Consider the following 23112-nt stretch of genomic DNA (forward strand, 5'->3'; position numbering starts at 1 on the left):
ATGGATCCCTACAGCCCTTTGTACCCCAGCCCCGGTCCCAGGCCTAGGGGGAGCGCAGCAGCTCAGGCAGAGTCCCTAAGCTGCTGCTCTGTGCCCCCCATCCCCCTGCCCTGCCTCCTGCTGATCACCTGACCAAAGCATGGCCATGCCCCAGGGAGATCTCCAAGGGAAACACTAGGGTCTGTGCATGGATCAAGCTCCACAAAGCCAATTTTCCCCTTTCCAAAGGCAGTTATAACAATGCTGGGATTCTAAGGGGAAGGTTTTCATGTGCTAAAAACCAGACGGCCTTGTGTTTACGTCTGAGCACAGGACTGCTGGACTATCTGGGGGCCCTTCTAACACCTGAGCTGAGATGGAGCTGAAGATCGCCCGGCCCACATTTAGCCAGGATAGACACAGTGTGTGCAGGAGGGAGGAGGGGTAGCAGGCCCGGGGCCGGGGTCACGTAAGGAGACCCCGAAGGGGAAGAAGCAGCTGCACACCTGAGAACGTCAATCTCGTCCTTGAGGGCGCGCGTCTCCTCGGCCAGGCCCGTCAGCTCGTCGTTGCGATGCTGAAACTCAATCAGCTGCTTCTCCAGCTCCTCACAGTGAAGCCGGTAGTCATCTTTTGCCGCCTCCAGCCTTTTTGTAAAGAAAAGCAAGGCGTTATTCTGTGACTGTTTCCTGATGGGGGGGGCACGTGCGCCCAGAGCCAGCATCTGACAAGAACCACCATGTGGGCAGCGAAAGCTCACCTGGGTGATGACCTGGGAAGCCCTGGGATCTCCCGCAGGCAGACTGCACCAGGCTGAGGTTTTACAGACAGCGACGCTGAAGCCCTGAGCTGCAACTGTGGGCAAACCTCTTGGCCTCAGAGTCGTGACCAGGGCCCAGCACCTGAGCTAAGGGCACTTCCCTTCTCTCCAAAGAGACAGAGACAAAAGATCTACTCCACTCACCACCTTAGGGGTCTGGTGTAAGCAAAGCCTTCCTCTGACACTTATGCATGGACACTTTGATTTTTCCTTTTACATCTTAGGAGGAAGAGGAGGAGAAGGCTTACTTACTCCCCAATCCTCAAAGGAAAAAACAAGCCACGATGGGGTAGATACGTGGCCAGACAACCAACTGCCAGCAGTACCCGGGCACAGCTGGCCAACGAGATACTGGGGAGCCATGCACACTGGAGAGGCCTCAGAGGCCAGCTGTCCAAAGCATCCCGGAGGAGGGTCTCACCACACAGGGCAGAAAAGCAGGGAGCGTCCTGCAGCGGGCACTTCTAGACACAACAGCACATACTTGTTTAAGCTGTGCTGAATTTAATGGACACACACACACATGTATGTAGATGTGCACATATGCATTTATGTGTTATGTAAATAAAATACGTGGGGCAGCCAGGTGGTTACAGCAGACAGAGCACTGGGCCGGAAATCAGGAGGGCCTGAGTTCATATCTGGCCTCTTAGTAGCTGTGTGACCCTGGGCAAGTCACTTAACCTTTGTTTATCTCTTTCCTCAAACTGAATGGGGATAACACCCCTCTCTCCCAGAATTGTTTCAAAGCTCAGATGAGATAATAACTGTGAAGCCCTTATCCCCACACCCGGCACTGCATAAATAAATAAAAGGTGCTACATAAATATGAGCTATGGTTCTGTGCATGACAAGTGATACAGGAAGATGAAGAAGAATTACAAGATGACAACCTCTCTCTTTGGCTCACCCAACAGCACCCTTCCTCTGAGCCCAAGTTCAAGTCCACCTCCCCAGGGGCATGGCCAGGAGGCCGCAGACCTCCATCCCCATCAGTACTTCTGAAAGTCTCTAAGATGTGCTTTCTCAGAGGACAAAAGAGGGGAGGTCGAGAGAACAGGCCAAAGGGGTCTCCAAAAGGGCGTTTAGATGTATGGGAAGGGGAGAATAAGGGATTGTTGTAGGAGGGGTAGGCTAAGCAAGAGGAGTGGGGAGAAGTAGAGGAGTCAGGAGAGATCTCTATATAAATAAATCTGCACTTAACCAGCGTGTCAGGGAAGAGGAAGGAGGAAAAAAGAACACAGTAAAAAGTGCACAGGGGGGAACAAAAGAAAATTTACAAGGAAGAAAAGTTATGATGGACGCCTCTCAACACAACATGGGGTATTCACCACACAGGCTTTCTTGAAATGAAAATGTAAGGCCAAACACTGAAGCCTCTCTTATGTTGTGCACAATGCTTTTTGTTCTAACTTTGATTTTAAGTTTCAGTATTTAAGTCTATGATGTTTCTTTTTTTCTATTCTCTGTTTGAGCTCTGGTGTTGCGAGTCTAAAATAAAGAGAAAATGTGCTTTCTCTAGCATTTGGCTGGCATCACACTACCATACACTCCCTCAAGGGGAGGACTTCTGTCCTCACGTCTGTCCCCATTTCCCAGCTTGTCTGTAAATTTCTGAGGGCAGGGAAGACGCCTGGAAGGGCTTCGTCCCTCCTGTGTCTTAGCCTGGGGCCCTGAACATAGCACACAAGCACATAACACCAGAGCTGGGAGAAACGCAGCCCATTCTACAAGTGAGGGGCCTAAAAGTCAGCCAGGAGCAAGCCTCGCCCACGTCCCCAGGGGAAGTGGCCCCGACTCCTGAATCCCTGCAAGGCCTTCCACGCCACACGCCAGCACTGACTGTGACAGAGGCCAGAGTCCTGACAGGGATCCTGACGAGCTCATACCGAAAGTTCTCTTCTTGAAGCTGCTCCAGCTGCAGCTGGGCATGAAAGTATTTCTTGGCCACCACTGTGCTTGGGTCCTCCAAGGAGCCGTCCAGCTGCTCCAGCCTCTCGTTCATCATCTCGTTCTCAGACACCAGGGTGTTCTTCTCGTCCTGAAGGGCGGTCACCTGGAGAACACAGACCCCTGGGTCATCACAGACTCACGAGAGGTGAGTCCCCACACACGGCCAGCGGCAGGCCAGGAGAGCCCGCTCCCAGGGGATGGAGAAAGCATGTGCCCTTCTCCTGATTGACACAGGCAAGCTCCTGAGGGCTGCTATTTCACAACCCTCATCCCAACTTTTCCCATCCATGGCTGGTATTCTGAGGGGTCACTGGTGAAGACAGAAAATAATTTTAGCTCACTGTTAAAATGAAAACATCTCCAAGCATTTGCTGCTTCATGAATTCTCCTTTCACCTCTTCATAGGTGGTTTTGAAATAATAAAAACAACTACAGTAACTAGGCAAGCATTTAGTAGGTGCTACTATTAACCCCATTTTACAGATGAGGAAACTAAGGCAGATATTAAGGAACCTGCCCAGGGTCCCACAGCTAGTAAGCGTCTGAGGCCGGGTTTGAACTGAGATCTTCCTGACTCCAGGCCCCACAGCCTTGTCTACCACAGAGACGACAGGCTTAAGATTACCTATTCAGTGAAACAGAAAAAGACCTCAGTCTATCCACACTATGGAATGGGGGCGAGTGTAGTCACCCCAGGAGAGCTCTGCGCCCTGCCCCCTCCCCCCACCCTTCTGCATCCACCTGCATGTCCAGCTCTTGGCATCTTTGCTTCAGCTCTTCTTTCTCTGCTAACGCATCCTGAAGCTCCTCTAAGGCTCTTTTAAGCTACAACAGGAAAAGGCACAAATTTAGGTTTATACTTTTTAAAACTGAAAAATGTGTATTTTGTCTGGTGTGCATGAGCACACACACAGACAGATGGGCTTTTCTGTGTAAACACAAACATACAAGGCTTAGAAATCATTTAAAATATGTTATCTCCTTATTAAATTTTCAGTAGATCCATACACAAAGAGGCCATTCAGTGCCTAATGAAACCAATACTTAAGGAGCCTCATTATCTAGAAATAAATTTCCACAGGAACTATATGCAATTAAGCAGGATACAATACAGTGACTGAAAACCCACAGTGAGTAACATAATTTTACAGACACAGGCAGTGGGGCTGGGGCAGGCGCTGGAGAGGGGAGGTGGACAGTAAAGTGGGATGATGAGTCTGGGGAAGGGAGTCATGCAGTCCCGGGAGGAGCAGGACTGGACAGCAGCAGACAGGCGGGCAGTGCAGTGACAACAGAGGCCTGTTAGGCAAACTAAGAAGAATGTGCCCTTCCTTCCGGCTCCTTGAAACTTGAGTATTTAAGAACAGAGAGGAGGAAAAGTAGATACTGTAGTCAGCTCCTGCAGCCCAAACAAAGCCATTTTGGCAAATAATCTCACTTGTCAATCGGAAGGTGAGTAAGCCCACAATCAGGTCTGCCAACCACCCAATGCACTGACCACCTTCCAGGAGGAAAGACCCCAAGAAGCCCGAGAGGGAGGGATGCTTGTGCAGCCACCCTCTGTGCCCCCCTCACCCTGCTCCCACATGACCGTGGACAGCTTGGACACATGTCACCTAGGAACAGACCAGGCAGTGAAAAGAAGGCACAAGGATTTTTACAGGAGGCTTCATCTCGGTGAACAGCGCCTTAAGACATCTGATGTCAGAAGCCATAGCTTGCCACTTCATAACTGTCTCCACAGTAACAAGCTGCCTCTGATATCACCTGGACTTGATTCTCTCCAGGTAGTCCAACCACCCTCCAAGGGAAACACAAGCAGCAAGCATGCTCCAAACTCTCTGCCCAGTGCTTGGCATGGAGCAGGTACTTAGCTAATGCTGAGGTGGGGGAGGTGCCCAGGATGCCCCTGTTCTGCACCAGGCACCCCCCATTACAGAGGAGGGCATTCATTACCTGATGTTCCAGCTCTCCAGCATCACCTGAAGCACAGCTCACTATTTCTTTACTCATTAACTATGAAAGAGAAGAGTCAAAATTAGTCAAATACAATATAAAAGGCAAGTGGAAAGAAACACATGTTTAACAATTTAGAATTGGCTGGATCAGACTGAACTCAAACCACTCTCAGCCCACACGCTGCTCCTATACCAGCTTCAGGAGGCCCTGAAATGACTGACAGCCAAGTAGAAAGGACAAGGAAAAGAGGCATGGCACCTCATGGCACAGGCCTCACTGGCCCCAAGAGGAGGGTCTGCTGGCGGTTCTGATTGTGGCACCAGGCCAGGTGCATTCCTAAACTAAGGTGAGGTCCTAGGAAGGTCAGAGGCTTAGCCCCAGGAATGGTGGAGGTCAGGCTAAGGTATGTACCTGGGATCTGTACAGGCTAAGGAAATACTCACTGACCAATGGAATCAAGTACAGGACAAATCCCTTTACTTAAAGACAGGACATTTCCATATTTTGGTAAAAACTGATTTTTAATTGAAAACCACAAGCCTGGTTTTAGAAAATTATTGAAAGAAGAGAATACATTTTGTCAAGTAACACTAATAAAATTAGACCCAGCACTAAACACTTCAAAGATACAATGTACTAAATAACTAATTAACTATTCATTTCAAAAGACTATTTTCAAATTAGGGTTTATAGCAAATGACAAAATTAGATTCTATAAAATCATCTTTAATACACATGCACAAGAATACACACACATGTACACATGAAGTACACATGCATGACAAAGATTATCCCATGTAGTGCTTTGGAGACAAACGAAAACTACACTAAACTGCATCTAGGGGAAGACAACAACAAAAGCATTTATCCTAGATGTCGGACGAAGGTTGACTGCCCAGTGATTCCCTAAATATCATCCCCCCCAAAACTAAGCCCTGCTATAAACTCCAAAACGCACCCAGGGTCTGCTGTCTATTTTTTCATTCTTGGTTTGTCTTCCCTGGCCTCATCCTTCTTGGTCCAAGAGACCTTGGATGGGCACCAGGGCCATTTCTTTGCTCCTCGATCTTTGTCTGAGAACATCTAAGCTCAGAACAATCCAGATCAGAAAGAGAGCTGTCAGCCTGAGTGTAACAAGACCCAGCCCCCTTCCCTCCCTGAGCTGATGCCTGAACAGCCACCCTTCTTGAGTGGAGGGAGCTGTCCATGCAGGACCTCAGAGTTCAATCCAGTATTCTCTCTTCATTGAACTGATCAAAGTATTCATTTTGTTAAATGCCCACTAAGTGCCAGGCACTATGCTAGATGCTGAGGATACAAACACAAAGAATGAAGCACCCCAATGCCCTCGAGGAGGTGAGTATGTGTGTGTTTACATGGGTATGCATCTACACACACAAGACTTTTCTCTTCCATCAGAGATTAGAGAAAGACAGAGCTGCATAAAACACCTATCTCTACAGTCTAAACCTGACTCTTCTCCCCCTTCCTAACTACATGTAACGCTTCTAGGGACTCCTACCCTCTACTTCCTGCTATAACCCGACCACTGCTTACCTCCTGAATAGCAGTCATCACAACGTGTTGAACAGATTCCTCCAGAGTCATAATTTTCTGAATGTGTTCTAGGGTACAAAATACACGAACACATTTGAGAAACTCTTGCCTTTTCCCAGTCTACACTGAGAACTGTTCACAATAGAAGGAGCAACAAAGGGACAGGGGCTATCGTGGTGGAGACCAGCGTGAGGAGAGGCCCTCAAGGAGCTCAGGGTCCACACACAACGAAACAAGAAGCAAGCTTCATGGAAATCAATGAACAAGACAGGGCAGATACAAGGTCCAAGACGGCAGGATGGAAGAGGAGCAAAGGGCATGAAAGCGATGACCCTTCCTAAGAGCCCACCTAAGTCCAGCCTCTCGAGGCTCATGAACCTGCAGGGAAACTGCCACATAGCCTTTGCAGGTAAGTGCAGGCACACGCACCACAGCAAGGCTGGGAAGGGAGGAAGGCCTACAGAACTCTGTTTAGTAGATCATGGGAAATCAGGGCAGAGTTTTGGAGGAGAGGAACAATAGAGTCTTGGTATGAATAGCAAAGAATGGCTAATCAGCAAGGGGGAAGGGGGACCAGGCAGGACAAAGAGAATAGAGGCTGTCTCAATAATTCCAGGGGTGGGACCTAATAACAAGAGGAGATAAGTGTGAAACACTCCCGAAGGGAGACTCAGAAGAGGCCACTAGCAAATTCACTCTCTGAGATGTAGTAAGAGAGAGGGAAGAATCAAAGCTAATATTGAGATTTCATTTTATGATTTTTTAAATTTTATTTTTGTCTAAAACAATTAACATTTTTTTAAAATTTTGAGTTCCAAATTCTCTCCCTCATCCCCTAGAAAACAAGTAATTTGATAAAGGTTATACATAACATTGAGATTTGAAACAAGAGGGATTGGTGAGTACCTGACCACTGACATAGATGGTTAAGTCAGAAGGAGAAACAGAGGAAGCAGCATCTGTGCTTTGGCCGTGCTAAGCCTGAGACGTCGCCGGAATGTCCTGATACTCTGCTCCTATGGGCATGTGGATACATGGGCCTGGAGCTTGGGGAAGGAGGGAGGGCTGCAGCTACGTGGGTTTGGAATTCATTTACGCCAAGTTCAGAGTTAAAGTCAGGGAAGTGAATGAAAGCTGAGGGCAGGAGAGTCTCGGAAGGACACCGTCCTTTTAAAGGGTAAAGAGGATGAAGCAACGAGCGACTGAGATGGACGAGGGAGGGAGTTTCTACAGGACAAGGAGGTGACAGTCAGGAGGTCAGGACTTCAACGAGGTGAAGGAAGACAAGCCAGAAGCAGCAATGCCTCCCTCCTTCTTTCTGGCTGCCATAGCACCTGATAGACTCAAACAGGGATGACTGCCCACAAAAGGTCTCAGATGAACTGCTGTCTCATCCTGCCTCCCCCATCCTGGACTCAGGAAATCTGTTACTTGAACCCAAGGGGGAGACGTTGTTAAGAAAACTGAATCCAGAGGAGCAGAGCTTTCTGGGCACTTCGGGGTCGGCTCAGCCAGTCCTTCCATTTCACCTGCATCGACCAGTAGAATGAATCACTTGTACCCAGCAGGGAGAAAGAAGACTTGTGTGCCACAGATATGGCTCCTCAAGTCTACGTCTCTGGGGAGAAGCAGAACTCATGCCCTTCCCCACCAGATGAAGTGGAAGACAACCCTGGTCTTTGGATTCTCTACATCCAAGTCGCCACAGCCTTATCTCCAAGAACTGGGGGCCCGAGGTCACACATACCTACCTGCACACAAAAGTACCTCCCAAACCACACATACCTAATGACACCTATGTGTAAACTACTTTTGTGAACAAATTTAGAAATAATTCTCCTCCCCTGACATTGCTGCTTTGCTTTTCAGAAGTAACCTGCCAAGGGCATACTGAGTCCAAGTCACCACAAGGGTCATTTCCAGGAAACAAACACCCCCACAAAAACCATCCCCATCCTACACATACCTTGTTTCTTTTCACAGTTGACTGCACAGCCTAAAATAAGCTGGAGGAGCCTGCCAAGCTCTGCAGGGTCTGAGTGTTCAGTTATTTGGCTTAAATCAGGTATAAGTTCTTCAGAAATCTGCTGACCTAAAAACTATGACATCAAAAGGACATCAAGTCAGGCTTCTAATGTGATGTGAGGCACATTGAATCAATGACACTTTCAGTGTCATTTCATAAGTACACAGCTGATCAATGTATGGAGAACATTAAGAAATTACAGACTGGAAGCACAAACGGGTTAAAGGAAATTTGAGATCATCCATACAACAAAAAAGTATTAATAAGGATGAGCTGGAAAAGTAAAAAAATAAATAAATTTAAAAAGAAGTAGCCTAAACACCTTTACCACCCAAGGAAACCTATAAAATTTTGTCACAAAATGTGCTTTTGTGTGATTCCTGGCAGTCAAAAATATACCATCATCAATGTAAGGTAAATAAAGCAGTCCTACAGAGGTTGTTAGATACAAAAAAGTGTAAGTCATTGAGGCCTATAGCCATCATTTCTTGGTGCAAGAGTACTATCTGTAGAGTAACTGGAAAGGGTAACCTGAAGGGACCTATTTGGAAATGTAGTAGAGTTCACTTTTCATTTTTCAAATGAATACAAAAGCACTCTGGGAAAGGGTGAGTTTAGATAAACTACAAAGACAATTTGGAAAGAATCCTTCAAAAGGGCTCTTTTTTGGACTACAGTGCCAACCTGAAATGAGGAAGACCTGAGTTCAAATCCAATCTCAGACACTTAACTACGTGACCCTGGGCAAGTCACTTTACCCTCTTTGCCTACATTTCCTCAACTATAAAATGAGCTGGACAAGGAAATGGTAAACCACTCCAGTCTCTTTGCCAAGAAAACCCCAAATGAGTTCATGAAGAGATGGTCACAATTGAACAGTAGTAACAAGTTTAAAAAGGGCATCAAAAATATCTTAACAGTAAAACCTTCAATATCCCTCATTCAGCAGGCCAGCCAAGCCCATGTCTGGAGCTCCCACTGGACCCAGATGGCTCTGGAGGAGAAAGTGAGGCCAGTGACCTTACCCAGCCCTCCCTCTCTCAGATCAAAGTGAATGCAAGCCACGTCATCTGATGCCATCCTGGAGCCACTTCGAGAACGAAGGACAAGCACAGCCTGGAGCTCGCAGCAGACTATCCTGCTTCTTGTCCCAAACAATGAGGCTAAGATTTACATGAGCAGTAAGACATGCGCTACACACTTCTCTGACTGCCTACACTGTGGGCAGAGCTCCAGGCTGAGAACTGAGAGAGATCCAAAGGACAGGAAAGGCAGAGGCCCTGCCCTTTGGAAGCTTACAGTCTCAGGCAGTTTCTTGATACAAGGCCCTTCTATCCAGAGCATTTTGTGGGAATTAGCTCCTGACCCTTCTAGAGCTTCAGACACCGGGACATCAGACATTCTCATCATGCTATTAGCTGCTACAGCATTACATGAACTCCCTTGCAGTGGTGGTGGTGGTGTTCAGAGCCATGCTCTTGGCAAAGATACTGGAGTGGTTTGCCATTTCCAGTTCATTTCACAGATGAGGAACTGAGGCAAACAGAGTGAACTGACTTGCCCAGGCTCACACAGTTAGGCAGTGTCTGAGGCCATATTTGAACTCAGGTCCTCTGAACTCCAGGTCTGGTTCTCCATGCATAAAGACCCTGTCAACTGCCTGGCAGTGCACAGATTAATGGTCAGAGTGCTGTGTCCTCTAGCTTCTGAAAATGCAGTTCATTTGAAAAAAAAATGAAGCCCAAATGAGGATTGTGTAATTGCACAGTGGGCTGTTAAAACCAGCAAAGTCAATATAAATACTCCAATCATGACTAGTTTTGAATGAAAAGTAAAATTACAAGTGATCCTTGATATGTAGGTAAAATCAGTCATTCTCTACTCATACCTCATGATAATAGCTGGTAATTCCTTGAAGAACCTTCTTCAAATTACTAGCCTAAAATTAAAAAAAGATGAGAGATAAACAAATGACACACATCACTGTTCTATATTAATGCGAATATCACAACTTTTCTCCTGAAGCAAAGCTTGAACACCTCTACAGAGCCTGCATTTACCATGTGAGCCTGTCCCATGGCGAGCGCTGTCCTAGGTACTAGAAACAGGAACAAAACAGGAACACTCACAAGAGTTTCTGCCCTTGAGGACTTGACACTATTTCCTGGGAGGTCATATGTGGGGATGGGAGTGCCCGGACAAGGAATGTGCAGGTGGGCACCATCTAGCACCAGAGAAGCCTGAGCCTGAAATGGTTTGCTCAGAGTCACACAGCCAGGATGTGTTGGAAGCAAGGCTTGAACCCAGGGCCTCCTGGCTCCCCGAGGCCATGTTGCCCATCACATCTAAGAACATGCATAGTACAGACAGAAATACAAAATACAAGGTAATTTTCTACAGGAAGGCACCAGGTCATGGCTGGGAAGGCTGCAGGAGATGGAGGCCCTTAAGCACTCAACCGCATATAAGGATCCACAAAGTCATACACTCACTTAAAAAACACGTTGGCATCAGTCACATCCTGTATCTGTATTTTTCTTTTCAAATGCTTTATTAACTTCTGGTTTATATCATTAATTTCTGCCAGATTTTGAGTTACAAATTTTCTCCCCGTTTTTCCCCTACCCACCGCCCCCAAATAGCAGTCCCACAGGATATCCCCTCCTCCAATCTGCTCTCTCCCATATCTTCTCCCATACTCCCTTCAACTTTTCCAGTAGGGCAGGATGGATCTATGTACCCATCCCTGTATATCTTATTTCCCAATTACATGTAAAATAGTATTAATAATAGTATTTATATATTTTAAAACATTTGATTTTAAAACTCTGAAATCCAGATTCATTTCCTTGTCACCAACCCTTACCGGGAAGATATGCAATTCGGTATAGGTTATACATGTGTGGCTATGCAAAACATTACCAGAGTAGACATATTGTAAAAGACTGACTATATTTCCCTCCCTCCTATCCCATCTCCCACTTGTTCTATTCTCTACTTTGATCCCAACCCTTTTCAAAAGTGGGTGCTTCCAGCTTCCCTCCCCCCCCCCCCGCCCCCCCTTCCATCGTCCCCCCTCACATCCCCTTCCCCCCTACTCTCTTATAGGGTGAGATACCCTATTTAGTGTGTATGCCATTCCCTCCCTGAGCAAAATTCAATGAGAACAAGGTTTTGCCTTTTTGCCTTCCTATTCTTCCCCTCCATTGTAACCATTTTCCCTTGCCTTTTCTATATGAGATAGTTTACACCATTCTGTCTCTCCCCATCTCCTCTCGTTATATTCCCCTCACCTCTTAACTTCACCTTTTAAGTATCATCCCTTCCCATTAAATTGGTCCTGTGCCCTCTATCTACGTATACCTGTAAACATATATACACACATTCACAAGTTTTCATATACCCTCCTATACCGACATGTATATATATGTATATATATATATATATATATATATTTCTATTCCCTTCAATAGTTCTCATACTGAGAAAAGTTTCATCAGTTACAATTATCATTTTTCCATATAGGAATGTAAATAGTTCAACTCTGATAAGTTTCTTATGATTTCTTTTCCCTGTGGGCCACTGTCACAACAGCTCTTTCCCAGGCTCCTCCCAGAACTTTCTGGTCCATTTGTCTCCTGGTCTCAAGTCTCTCTCCACTCGCGGCTGCTAAAAGCAGCCTTTGCTGATGTCCCTGACAGTACTAGAGGCAGCCAGGGTGTGCCAGAGTCAGAAGGACCTGGGTTCAAATCTGACCTCGGACACCGGCTAGCTGTGGGACAGTGTACAAGTGATTGAACCTCTGTCTGCCTCTATTTCCTCATCTGTATAATGGGGATAATTACAGCACTTACCCCCTAGGGTTATTACAAGATCAAATGAGATAATGTTTGCAAAGTGCTCAGCCCAGTGCCTGGCACACAGTACGCACTATGGAGCTGTTAGCTATCATTAGAATTGTTAACCTCCTGCTTATTATCTCCAACTTAACCTAAATTTTTCTGGTTTGCATACAGTTATTTTCAGGTTGTCTCCACCATTAGACTTCAAGGTCCCTGAGAGCAGGACCTTTGCATCCCTAGTACTTATTACAGTGACTGCCCCCAGGAGGTGCTGGATAAACACTCACTGACTGACAATGTAGGTAAGGGTCAGTGTGACAGGATGGTTGACTGCCCAGGCAGGCCATGGAACGGCAGAGGCGGAGTCAAGAAGGACCCAATGCCAGAGGTCTTACTGAGGCCCTAAAGAACCCCACGAAGCAGAATGAAGGAGAAGGAGCTCTGCATTCCCACAGGACAGCCACAGATTGGAGGCCACAGGGACTCTCGTTAAAGATCTTGTCAGTCAGGATCTCTCTAGTTTCTCTGCTTCCCCAAATGGGACCGAGTTTGAGAATCCCTTGCCTAGCCTGGCCACTGCACAAAGCAGTCACAACCCCCTTGTGCTGCCAAACTCCCAACACTATCTACATGCATCACCCACACCTCCCAACCCCACTGACTGCTCTGAGAAGTGGGCAGCAAAACCCACAACTGCCAGGGGCCTTTTCTCACAGTCCTAGGACACTGGGGGCCATCCCTTCCTTCCAGAATACTGCTCACTCCTGATTCTCCTGTCATCGTCCACTTCTTGGCCATAATAACAACATCGATGGCATTTATACAGCACCTACTATGTGCCTACTATATCTAGAACAGTTTTACTCCCCTGTGACCATGAAAACCTGCTCTTTGAGAACATGAAAGAATCTTCCTAAATCCTAGGCCTAGCACCATGCCTGGCACATAGCAGACATTTAACAAATGCTTGTTGATCAACTGATCTGGCTGAACCCCCTACTGAGTGACCATTTTTTTCCCCTTCAGACCAGGCTATTAGACTTTGAACCGTCTGCTTCCAAGATCTCCCAGGATTCCCTATTGCCACTGCCAGCTAGAACCCTCTACCATCTGTCTTCAAGCTGATTTCAAAGGATGCTTCATGGTGTCTGAGTCTCAGTCAAAGCCCATCTTGACCAGACTCTACCTTTGGCCTCTGGAAGTCAGCTCATGCTGTACTCCCTGCTGATCCTCTCTCCTACCAGACCTAACCCAGAAGCCATGTCGTGGTCTACGACCTGTCAAGTTATAATACCAATGCAATATTCACAGAACCCACAGAGGCTACAGATATGCTGGTATAGTTGTAAATAACAAAATGTAACAGACTGTCCACATGGAACACAGAACCAAGACATTTATTCAAATACCAGAAAGCTAAATCCATCATAGCAACCAAGGAGTTGGTACACATAAACAACAGCATTCCTAAGCCTTCCCTCCATCAGGCCTTCAAAAGAGACCAGGCGCCCTTAAGCAAAAATGTCCCTCTCTCACTCCCACTAGCTGCTCGGCCTCCACTGCTTACTCCCAGGGGTTCTGGCTCTGTCCTGCTCCTTCCTGCTCCACCCTTTCAGCAGGCTCCTCCCCCAAAGTGGGCTCCATGTGATTACATCTGGCCTATTAAGGGGCAGGGAAGATCTTCAAATTCCCATTCCCATTATACAAGTTCACAATGCCCTCTCCTCAAAATGCCCAGGGCTTGCATTATTTGTGTCTGCAGTGGGTTCTCCCATAGAAGGAGAGCTCCCCGAGGACAGGGAATACCTCATCTAAACGAGGCAGAGAAGAAGCACTTTTAACAGAACTGAGGAAACCAAGGCTCACCTCAACAGCACCCTCCATGCTCTAAAGTACTTTCCTCATGACACACCTAAGAGGTCAAAGTCTAAGTACCACCATTCCTGTTCTAAAACCAAGGGCACTGAGGCCAAGAGAGTCAAGCACCTGGGTCACTAGAATCCTCAGATGACCCTAACAATTCTGCCCCCTCCTCCCATTTTGGGTGCAGAGCTTTTCCCACAGCTCCCCAACAGCTCTGACAGAAGGGTGGTTAGAAAGCCCCAGTAGTAGGAAGTGACTGGGCCCAGGAGCCTGGACATGGCCTCCATCCTGAGACACCTAGGAGAGAGAGGGGATGGTTCTTCAAGGAAGCCCCAAATAGCCATCAAGGCTTTGGAGCATCAGGCCAGAGATCAGACTGTCACAGAAATGCATCTGAATCTCCCCACTCTCTCCATCTTGGGCACTAGAAATTAGAGTGAAACCTCCCTGTGTTAAGCTAATTAAGCCATAAAGGCCCATGAGACCTCTCTGGGTGAAGTATGAGAAGTATGGCAGATACTAAGCTTAATACTGATCTTACCATTGGTGACAAAATACAAAAATTTTGACCTTAAAAAACAACCAGACCACATTTACCTAAAGAGCCCAACATACAAACTGAGTGTGACAAGAAAGGCTTTAATGAAATTCTTATCTTTCCCTCATTTTCAAGTGAACAGTAGGAAAAAAAATCCAACTTCCTTCTTTAGAAAGGGGAAAATAAGAAAGAAACAGAGACTTTTATGTTGTAATTTTTAAGAGGGAAATGCCTATTTGGTGGGTTCTTCGTATTTTCCTGCTAACAAACAATTTTTTTTTTGCTTTATTTTTCAAATTGTTGATATAATTAAGAATGGGATAAACTGGTACATTCAGTTCTAGTCCTTGATCATGCTATTTAACTGAGATGAGTCTGTTTAATTAAATTAGGTTAAAATACATGAAATATTTTTTACTTTTAGATAAATTCAAATTATTTTAAGACTACATTGTAATTTTTTAGGAAATTCAATTCAGATCAGGTTTTACAAACTTTTGAGAGCACAGGGTCATATACCTTGAGCAAGAAGGGACCTGAGAAGTGATCTAGTCAAACTCCCTAATTTTACAGATAAGGCTTAACCAAAAGCCCAGGGAGATTAGGTGAGCTTCAGAGGTCACCAGGTAGCATGCTTTAGAAGCAGAATCTGAACCCAGGCCTTCTGGCTCCAGACACAGCACTCTTTCCTTGCTCCAAGACATGTTTGAACTTCCGCAAACTAGTCACTGTCATCATGGATACCTTTATTCTCCAATTGTCACCAACGTCTTCTTTGATTCGGCCTAACCAAGAGTCATTAAACCAAGCAACATCTCTGAAAGAAAACACAGGGATGAACCAACCATTAACACCTTTGAATGCAGTAAGAATACATCAAGAATGCCCAACTACTTCACCAAGAAAGCAATCACTTTAATACGCAAACATCTGTTAAGCAAACAGTACCACAAAATGTTTAACTGTATCTGTTGAATGCCCTCTAGGGTCCCCTCGAACTTACTCCTTGTGTCAGTCTTTCAATGGAACTAATATCTTGCATAAAGAAAATGTGAAAGGACAAATTGATTTGAACTTATAAGCCTGTAACTATACGACTGGTCCTGCTCTGCTGTAGCCTTTTGAGGCAGCTGCATTTGGAGGGGCACCAAGGGGCTCTGCTCATCTGTAACTAATACAACTCCCATGCATTTATTGATTCAACAAATATTTACTGAGCCATTACCACATGAAAGGGGAATACACAAATTATTAAGATGCCATCTCTGCCTCAAGGATTTTCTCACTTTAGGAGAGGAGAAAGAGTAGCCCACACACTAGTGCTTGAGATCTGCCAAGGGTGTGGGACAAGCCAGCAGGCATCAGGGTTCTAAGGTCAGGAAAAGTTGCCTGGAAGAAATGAGAGCTGTCTAACACTGTTCAGTGGCAACTGTGAATTCTGCAAATAGATGCTCTCTCTTAGGTCTTCTCCACTTCTAGAGAAACACTATTAAGCTTTCTTAAACCTTTCCCAAAACCCAGATATTATGGCCTGATATGTATAAGGCCTATTAATAACCAGTTCAGCAGAACCAACCAGATCAACTCGACTGGTTGAAATCCAATGTGGTTTCTGACACTCAGCACCCCATAAGGACTGAGAAGTTTAATAATAAATAGCACCAGGCTGGTGGTGGCTATGATTTTAAGAGATGGCTTTAAACACTGGAGCTACATTCAACTTCCTCAAGTCCTCCAGGGGACTTTGCTCTCTTCCCCATGATAATTTCTTCTCTTCCAACCTCAAATCTAACCCAGAAATAAGATGTAGCTTCTCCACTTAACAAAAGCTCCCCTATCAGTCACCAACTACACTAAGTGAGATTATTTTAGAAGAAAGAACAAAAGAGGAATGAACATTAAAAAATGACGTGTCTGAAATAGTGTAAAAAATAACAAAAACAAATGATAACTCCAAACTTAAAATTAAAACTCAGAACTTTCTAGTTCTTTTCTTTGGGGTTGCAACTATCAAAATCATAATTCCCAGGTCTATTAGAAAAATAAAATCCTGTTTTTATTAACTGAGTTAGAACTAAGATTATTCTATAATAATAAGACTCTTAGAAAAATGGAAATTTAAGTATTTTTAATAATAAACAAATTTGTATTTGAATGCTAGGTGAAACATACCAAATTGGGTGCTCCCCTCCTTTCTCCACTTATCAAGTTAAAATGTAAAAAAAATAATAATTTAGAAAAATACAGAAGTTTTGTAAATATTACCCAAATATTTCACTTTGTAAGACGGATATTTCCATTAGAATAAAAAGTGATTTTCACATAGAAATGATTAACTATCGCTTCCTACAGACATTATCCCATACGTCCTTACCTAATCTCAAATTTCTACACTTAATTTCCAAATTTAAGGCACCTTCTACTACATGTCCTTTATTTAGTTCCTATAAAACAATCATCTATAATAGACGTACTTCACTTTATAAATGTAAATGATGTTTTGAAAACTGCAATTTTACAATAATGAAATCACAGAATATAGCACCAGAAGGGTCTTAAAGATAAAATGATAAACATTTGTTTGCAGATCAGGCAGCAGCTGAGTACCTACTTGTATAAATCTTGTATGTATATGCTACATATGCTACTTTGACCAAAGGAGTAAATTAACCTGTGTTTGTTCTCCTGTTCTCTCTCTCTCCATCTCTTCCTCTCTTTCTCTCTCTCTACCTCTCTTCTCTCCCTTCCCCTCCCTCCCTCCTTTCCTCCTCTATCCCTTCCTCCTTCACTGATCTTCATTGGAATGATTCCATCCAAGTCTTCCTCCCATGCATTCATGAGGTTTGGAAGTGATCCGGGTTGTCTGAAGGCTATAATCATGGAGCATATGCACACAGAGGTCCTAGTGAACTGGGAAAATGTTTGCATAGAGGGCTGAGGAAGAACACAGGTCACCTGAGGATGAGGTACTCAGCCCTTGGGTACCACAGTCACTCGTGAAATTTTGGCCTGAGACAATAGAAACCTGCCATCTGTGCTGGTGGAGGACAGTGACAGTGACAAGGCATGAAGGGGTTAGCCAAGAAATATTTATGCAGCATCTGTTATGTGCCAGGTGCTGGGGATACAAGCACAAGAACAGACAGTCCCTGCTCACAAGAAGCTTATACTCTAATCATGGTGGCATCCACAGGTGTGCAGCTGGCTGGGAATGGTCCCCAATACATGAGACAGTGGGGCCTCTGACATTCCCAATTAGTGACTAGTAAGTTATCCGCAAACACAGAAAACCACAAGGCTCTTTGCTGCTTAAGGAAACAAACTTGGCCAGCCAGTGAGAGGTGAATCAATTACAGGTTCCTATAGATATGCTACAGTTCCCTATTTCATCCATTTAATTCCTAACCCAACAGGATACGTAAGACTCACTCTGCTCTTCTTCCTTTGTCTGATCTGCACAAAATATGAGAGGTCTAAGTGGGCTCAGATCTGGGCTCTACCTTCTGGAGCTCCATTTCCTCCAATGCAAAACAGGAACAAGGACAAAAGCTGGGGTGGCAGTTGGGAAGATGATCTCTGAGATCTCTTTCCAGCTCTAATCCTCTAAGTCACCTCAATTTATGTGTTTTGCAAGTTAAATATTATTAAACATAATTATAAAAAATGCATTTGCACTGAAATCTTGGGTTCTTTACCCTGCCCTGCCTCATTCTAGCTTACAGAAAGGAACATAGGAAGAGAATTTAAATAACAATGAAAATCAAAATCTCCAAAGGCCAGTAATTGCGCCAAAGTTGACCTCCACTCTGTCTTTCATCAGGAACTTTTAGTTCTAAGACTGGCAGAGCACTACACTGCTGATCTTCACTGGCAAAAGGTAAAGAGTTTCACTAAAAACTACAGAAGTATTATCATTTTCCTGTGAAACCCCTCACCTGTGGTTAGAGCCCAAAGCTTTGTCCTGACCCCTCTTCTCACATGGCAATGACCTCATCACGTCCCTTGTGCTCAATCATCATCTGTTAGAAGACAGTTCTCAGATCCATCTGTCTCTGTCTCTCTCTCTCTCTCTAGCTACCCGTCTGTCTGTCTGGGGTCTCTGCCAAGCTAGCTATCTACCAGTGTACATACCCCCTGCCCCATTTTCTCCTCTGAGCTTCAGCTCAGCTATACCAATTGGATGTCTCAGATTCATTTCAAATTCACCATGTCCAAAGCAGAAATGATCATTCCTGCCCACACTCACCTCTTCTGAACCTTCCCAATTCTAGAAGGCATCATCCATCCTTCCAGTGGGTGGTGTTCTCCACTCCTCAAATACCCAGTTGACTGCCACTTCTTACTAATTCTTCCAGGGTGCCATCTTTCCCAGCAGCCCTTTCTCTACACTCAGACAGCAGCCATTCTAGTACAGGCCATCATCCCCCATCACTTGGACTCTTGCATCAACCTCTTAACTAATTTTCCTGCATGCAGTTCTCCCCTCTCCAATTCTTCCTTCACACAGCTGTCGAAGCTATACTCAGTTCAGATCTCACCTGTCACATCCGGGCTTCAGGAACCTCCAGTAGCTTCCTATTGTGTCTAGAACTAAAGACCTACTCTTCCATTTGGTATTTAAAGCTCTTCATAGTGTGGCTCCCATCAACTTTTCCAGGCTTATCATCCACTACACTTCCCCTTCAAGTACTCTTTGCTCAGGCCAAATTAGCTTTAATGATCTTCACGTTCGTTATTCATCTGCTAACTCTGAGCTTTGTCTGATCCCTGGAATGCCCTCTCTCCCTCCTCCCCTGTCTTTTAGCTTCTTTCAAAACTCTATTCTCCTTCAAGAGACCTTTTCTGAGAGTCTCAGCTGTTACTACTGTCTAGCCCACCACCTGAAAATCAGCTTGCATTTATTTAGTATATATTTACATATATTTAGACATGTACATGTAGTCTCTCCATATACAATGCAAAGTACTCAGGAGAAGGAACATTTCATTTATGGCTTTCTATGCCCACTACCTAGCACAGTACCTGACACACAGTAAGAGCTTACATTCTGGTTGAATGACTTCTCATCAGATGCTGATTACAAAACTTACACTTCTTTCTGAAAAGAAACCTAATTTTTGGTCCAAATGTCAAAACACAAACTCCTCTATTTAGGACTTAAAGTCTTTTGTTATCTTCCATATGGCTTCTGCCTCTCTCTCTGGCTTGGCGTCACATTACCAGCCCCCTTTACCAGGTACTCTTCCAAGCCTTTTTTGCTAATCTCCCAAACCTCCACACCTTTGCCCAGGCTGTGCCCTGGAATGTCCTCTATCTCCTCTTAAGAAACAACTCCACTTCCACATCCCACACAAAGCCATTCCTTTTCCTGTCCCTCCCCCCCTCCTCCAAGTGCTATCCAGGACTTTATACACATTGTGTGCTTACTTCTCTGTACATATATTTCTCCATCAGAACCTAAGGTCCTTGAAGGCAGAAACTGTCTGGTTTGTTTTTGTCCCTGAATCCCCAGCCCCTCATTATTGTGGTGCATGGCATGCAGGAGATGCTTAAAGAATACTGGATGAGATTGAGTGAATTTTAAAGGTCCTTGAGAAAAAAAAAAAAGACTAAAAGACTCCTTTTATTGGGAAGAACAGTGAAAAGCTCAAAGGGAAGATGCCCGGGGCCAGAATGGCCCATGTCTTAATGCCTTCTCAAGCATTCTGAATGCCGATCTCCCATCGCTACTTACATCTGGTGAAGAACTTGTGCCATGGCAACCCCATTCGTTAATTGCCGGACATTCTTGCAAGGGGCAGCAGTATTAAATGTCTGCAACTAAACAACAAAAAGCAGGATGAGACGTTTTCCTTCTGCAGTCAGCACAATGTTACCCACGATCAATCTGACATTTAAAACAAGGGGGGGGGGAGGCAAACAAACAAAATCTGATTAGAAAAAGACCCCAACAAAATTTAATCATCAAATTTCCCTGGGCACAGAATATATTAAATAAAAATAATAATTCACATACTTTTTATAACAATCAGTGAGATAATAAAAACACACACATATACATTTTTATTGCATGTTTCTTTTTTACACAAAAAAGCAACAAGCCACCCCAATTGGGGAATTTGGGGTGGAAGTGGGAGTCTTTATTAGTAACTTGAGGGTAACATTTGACAATGTTCACCCGATCTTTTAAAATATCCCCCTGCCCCACTAGGATACTTCTGAAACCTGCTCAACAGAAAAATCACAAACTTTTTAAAAAGTAGGTCCCCTGTCTCCTCTCCATTTGTGACTTTAAAATTCAACTCACACGTAACGTTACCACCTTATAACATGCCTAAGGCTAGAAACTTCAAGTCTAAAACTGTTTGCAAAGTATGTCATTTAGTTTTGAAAATAAGACAGAAAGGCAGTCTGACAAGATGCCTGCTCTCCCAAAACTGGTCCGATGCCAGGGCTGCCCTGAGGCTAGTTAACTTATAACAGGCCCTTGTAAACCTTCCTCAGGGAACAACATTGCTCCATCTCAACTTGACACTATTCCCAAAGACACTGTTCTATGCACAGTGACTGGGGGGAGGGAGCTTTATAGGTCAAACTCTACCACAAAGACGAATGAAATCTTACAGTGAAACGACTAAAGTGACAAATGTACTCTCCCTTACAAAAATCAGCATTCACTGCCAGGGAAATTTCAGTATGACCCCCTTTTAGTCTGGCAAGACTTTCTCCCCGAATTTCCACAACTCAGCAATAGAATTTCACTTCCTCCTCCCATTCTTCTTCATCTACTCCCAATGCCCTCTCAAACATAATGACGGTATCCTCTTTCAGGGCATCATTCTCCCACCTCCTCCAGCTCAAATGATCTTTTGGCCAGGGCTCAAATTCTTCAGTTTACCACCTTCCCAACCCTGATAAAAACCCTCCTACCTTCCTCAGCTCCCTCAAGTGGCTTCTTCTATTTTGAGAATGAACTGTTATTGTTAAGCTAGAATATAAGAGATAGCATGTATGATTGTATGATGTATGGCTTTAAGGTTGCAAAGTGCTTTATAAATGCTATCCCAATTGGTCCTCACAACAACCCTGGGATGTAGGTGCTATTAGTATCCTTTTTTTTTTTTTTTTACAAACAAGGAAACTGAGGCTGGGAGAGGTTAAGTGATTGCCCAGAGATCACACAGAAAGTTAATTTGAACCCAGTCATCCAAACTCCAAGTGAAGCTATCTACCGCACCACGCAGCTGTCTGAGTCTGCCGTTCTCGCTACAACTGGGGCTGCAAACGACTGTGCAGACAAAAGTGGAAAAGGTTTCTTTCTTATCAATAAGTCCCTGAATCCCCCCACCCCATCACCCCAGACATCAACAGAACAGAACTTAAATGCCTTGCTCTTACACACTTCCTCATACACCATCCCATTAGTGTACTATTTGCTGAAATCTGTTGAAAAAAATCAGACCATTTTGGCCAGGTATGATATTATGTAATACATTATGAGCTGACTCCACTTTCCCTAGCTAAGAATGCCCACAATGCCCATATTGAGGTCAGTTTCTCCTCCTGACAGTCATACAAAACATAAGTGCCTCTTGGCAGAGTTTAATTTAGCTACATAATAAATTAGATAAGATACAATGTAATTTCATTTGGGTAAACTGGAATATTATATAACCAAGTGCAGTAGATGAATTCAAAAACTGGGAGTAGGAGAGGGAGGGAGAGATGGAGGGAGGGAGGGAACAGACTTCTTCATACTTACTCCTTAACAATGAGATTTAAAAGCAAAGCCTCTTTAGTGAGTGACCCAAAAATAACAGATATCCTAATAGGGCCACAAAGGAAGTCCTCCACTAATCCCAGTGGCCAGGCAAAGGACAATCAAGTCCTGGGAATTGATCTTATTTGCTTTACTCGAAGATAACACTGGAAGTAAATATCAAGAGTGTGAAATGCTGCTTCTAATCTATGCCCTTCTCACTAGCCTGTACCGGACAGATGGCTCCCCTACTTGGCCCCTGAAATACTTCTATTAGTGGGTATCACTGGCCAGAAGCCGCCCTCTTGAGCCTCTAGGGACCAAGTGGGTTTCTGCTGTCTCACACAACCCAAGTGAGGCCTGGGATTCTTCTGTCCTTGGTGCTGCCAGCTTTTCTCTTTATACTGGGATTTTTCTCAGAGATTTCAGCTTTCCCATGATTTCCACTACCCTCTTTGTTTGACATCTAAACATGTATGAACACACATGTGGAAATACATTTGGAAATATATATACACACCCATACATATAAACACACCTATATGTGTACACACACACACACACACACACACACACACACACACACACACAGAGTTCTGAGCTCTCTCTCAGGTTCTGACCTCCCCCACTCCAGGACTCCAATGTATCTGAAGGTACCTGGTACACACCATAATGTCTCACTAGTTTCTCAAACTCTGCAACCTTCTTCCTGTTTACTCCACACCCCTGCCAAACCTGCTCTTCCTCTAGACATCTTTATTTCTAATAATGGTATATTCTTCTAGTCATCCAAGGTCAAAACTTTATTTAGAGTTA

General features: G+C 44.6%; 1 protein-coding gene across 1 annotated transcript in view; it reads right to left on the reverse strand.

The window, feature by feature from the left end:
* Positions 1-23112, reverse strand: part of LOC138165295 (protein Hook homolog 1) — a 52603-nt gene that overhangs the window by 26316 nt on the left and 3175 nt on the right. The window contains exons 2-10 of the mRNA XM_069093463.1: positions 20272-20357; positions 15282-15354; positions 10183-10233; positions 8235-8367; positions 6269-6336; positions 4709-4768; positions 3494-3577; positions 2689-2855; positions 486-626 (exon numbers count right to left, since the gene is read on the reverse strand). Of these exons, the coding sequence (XP_068949564.1) occupies positions 486-626; positions 2689-2855; positions 3494-3577; positions 4709-4768; positions 6269-6336; positions 8235-8367; positions 10183-10233; positions 15282-15354; positions 20272-20357 (863 nt within the window). The remainder of the gene's footprint in view (positions 1-485; positions 627-2688; positions 2856-3493; positions 3578-4708; positions 4769-6268; positions 6337-8234; positions 8368-10182; positions 10234-15281; positions 15355-20271; positions 20358-23112) is intronic.

Source organism: Petaurus breviceps, unplaced genomic scaffold (assembly GCF_028583685.1).
Source record: "Petaurus breviceps papuanus isolate PSGF00001 unplaced genomic scaffold, PetGlider_PUasm1.0 208, whole genome shotgun sequence".
Lineage (NCBI taxonomy): Eukaryota > Metazoa > Chordata > Mammalia > Diprotodontia > Petauridae > Petaurus > Petaurus breviceps.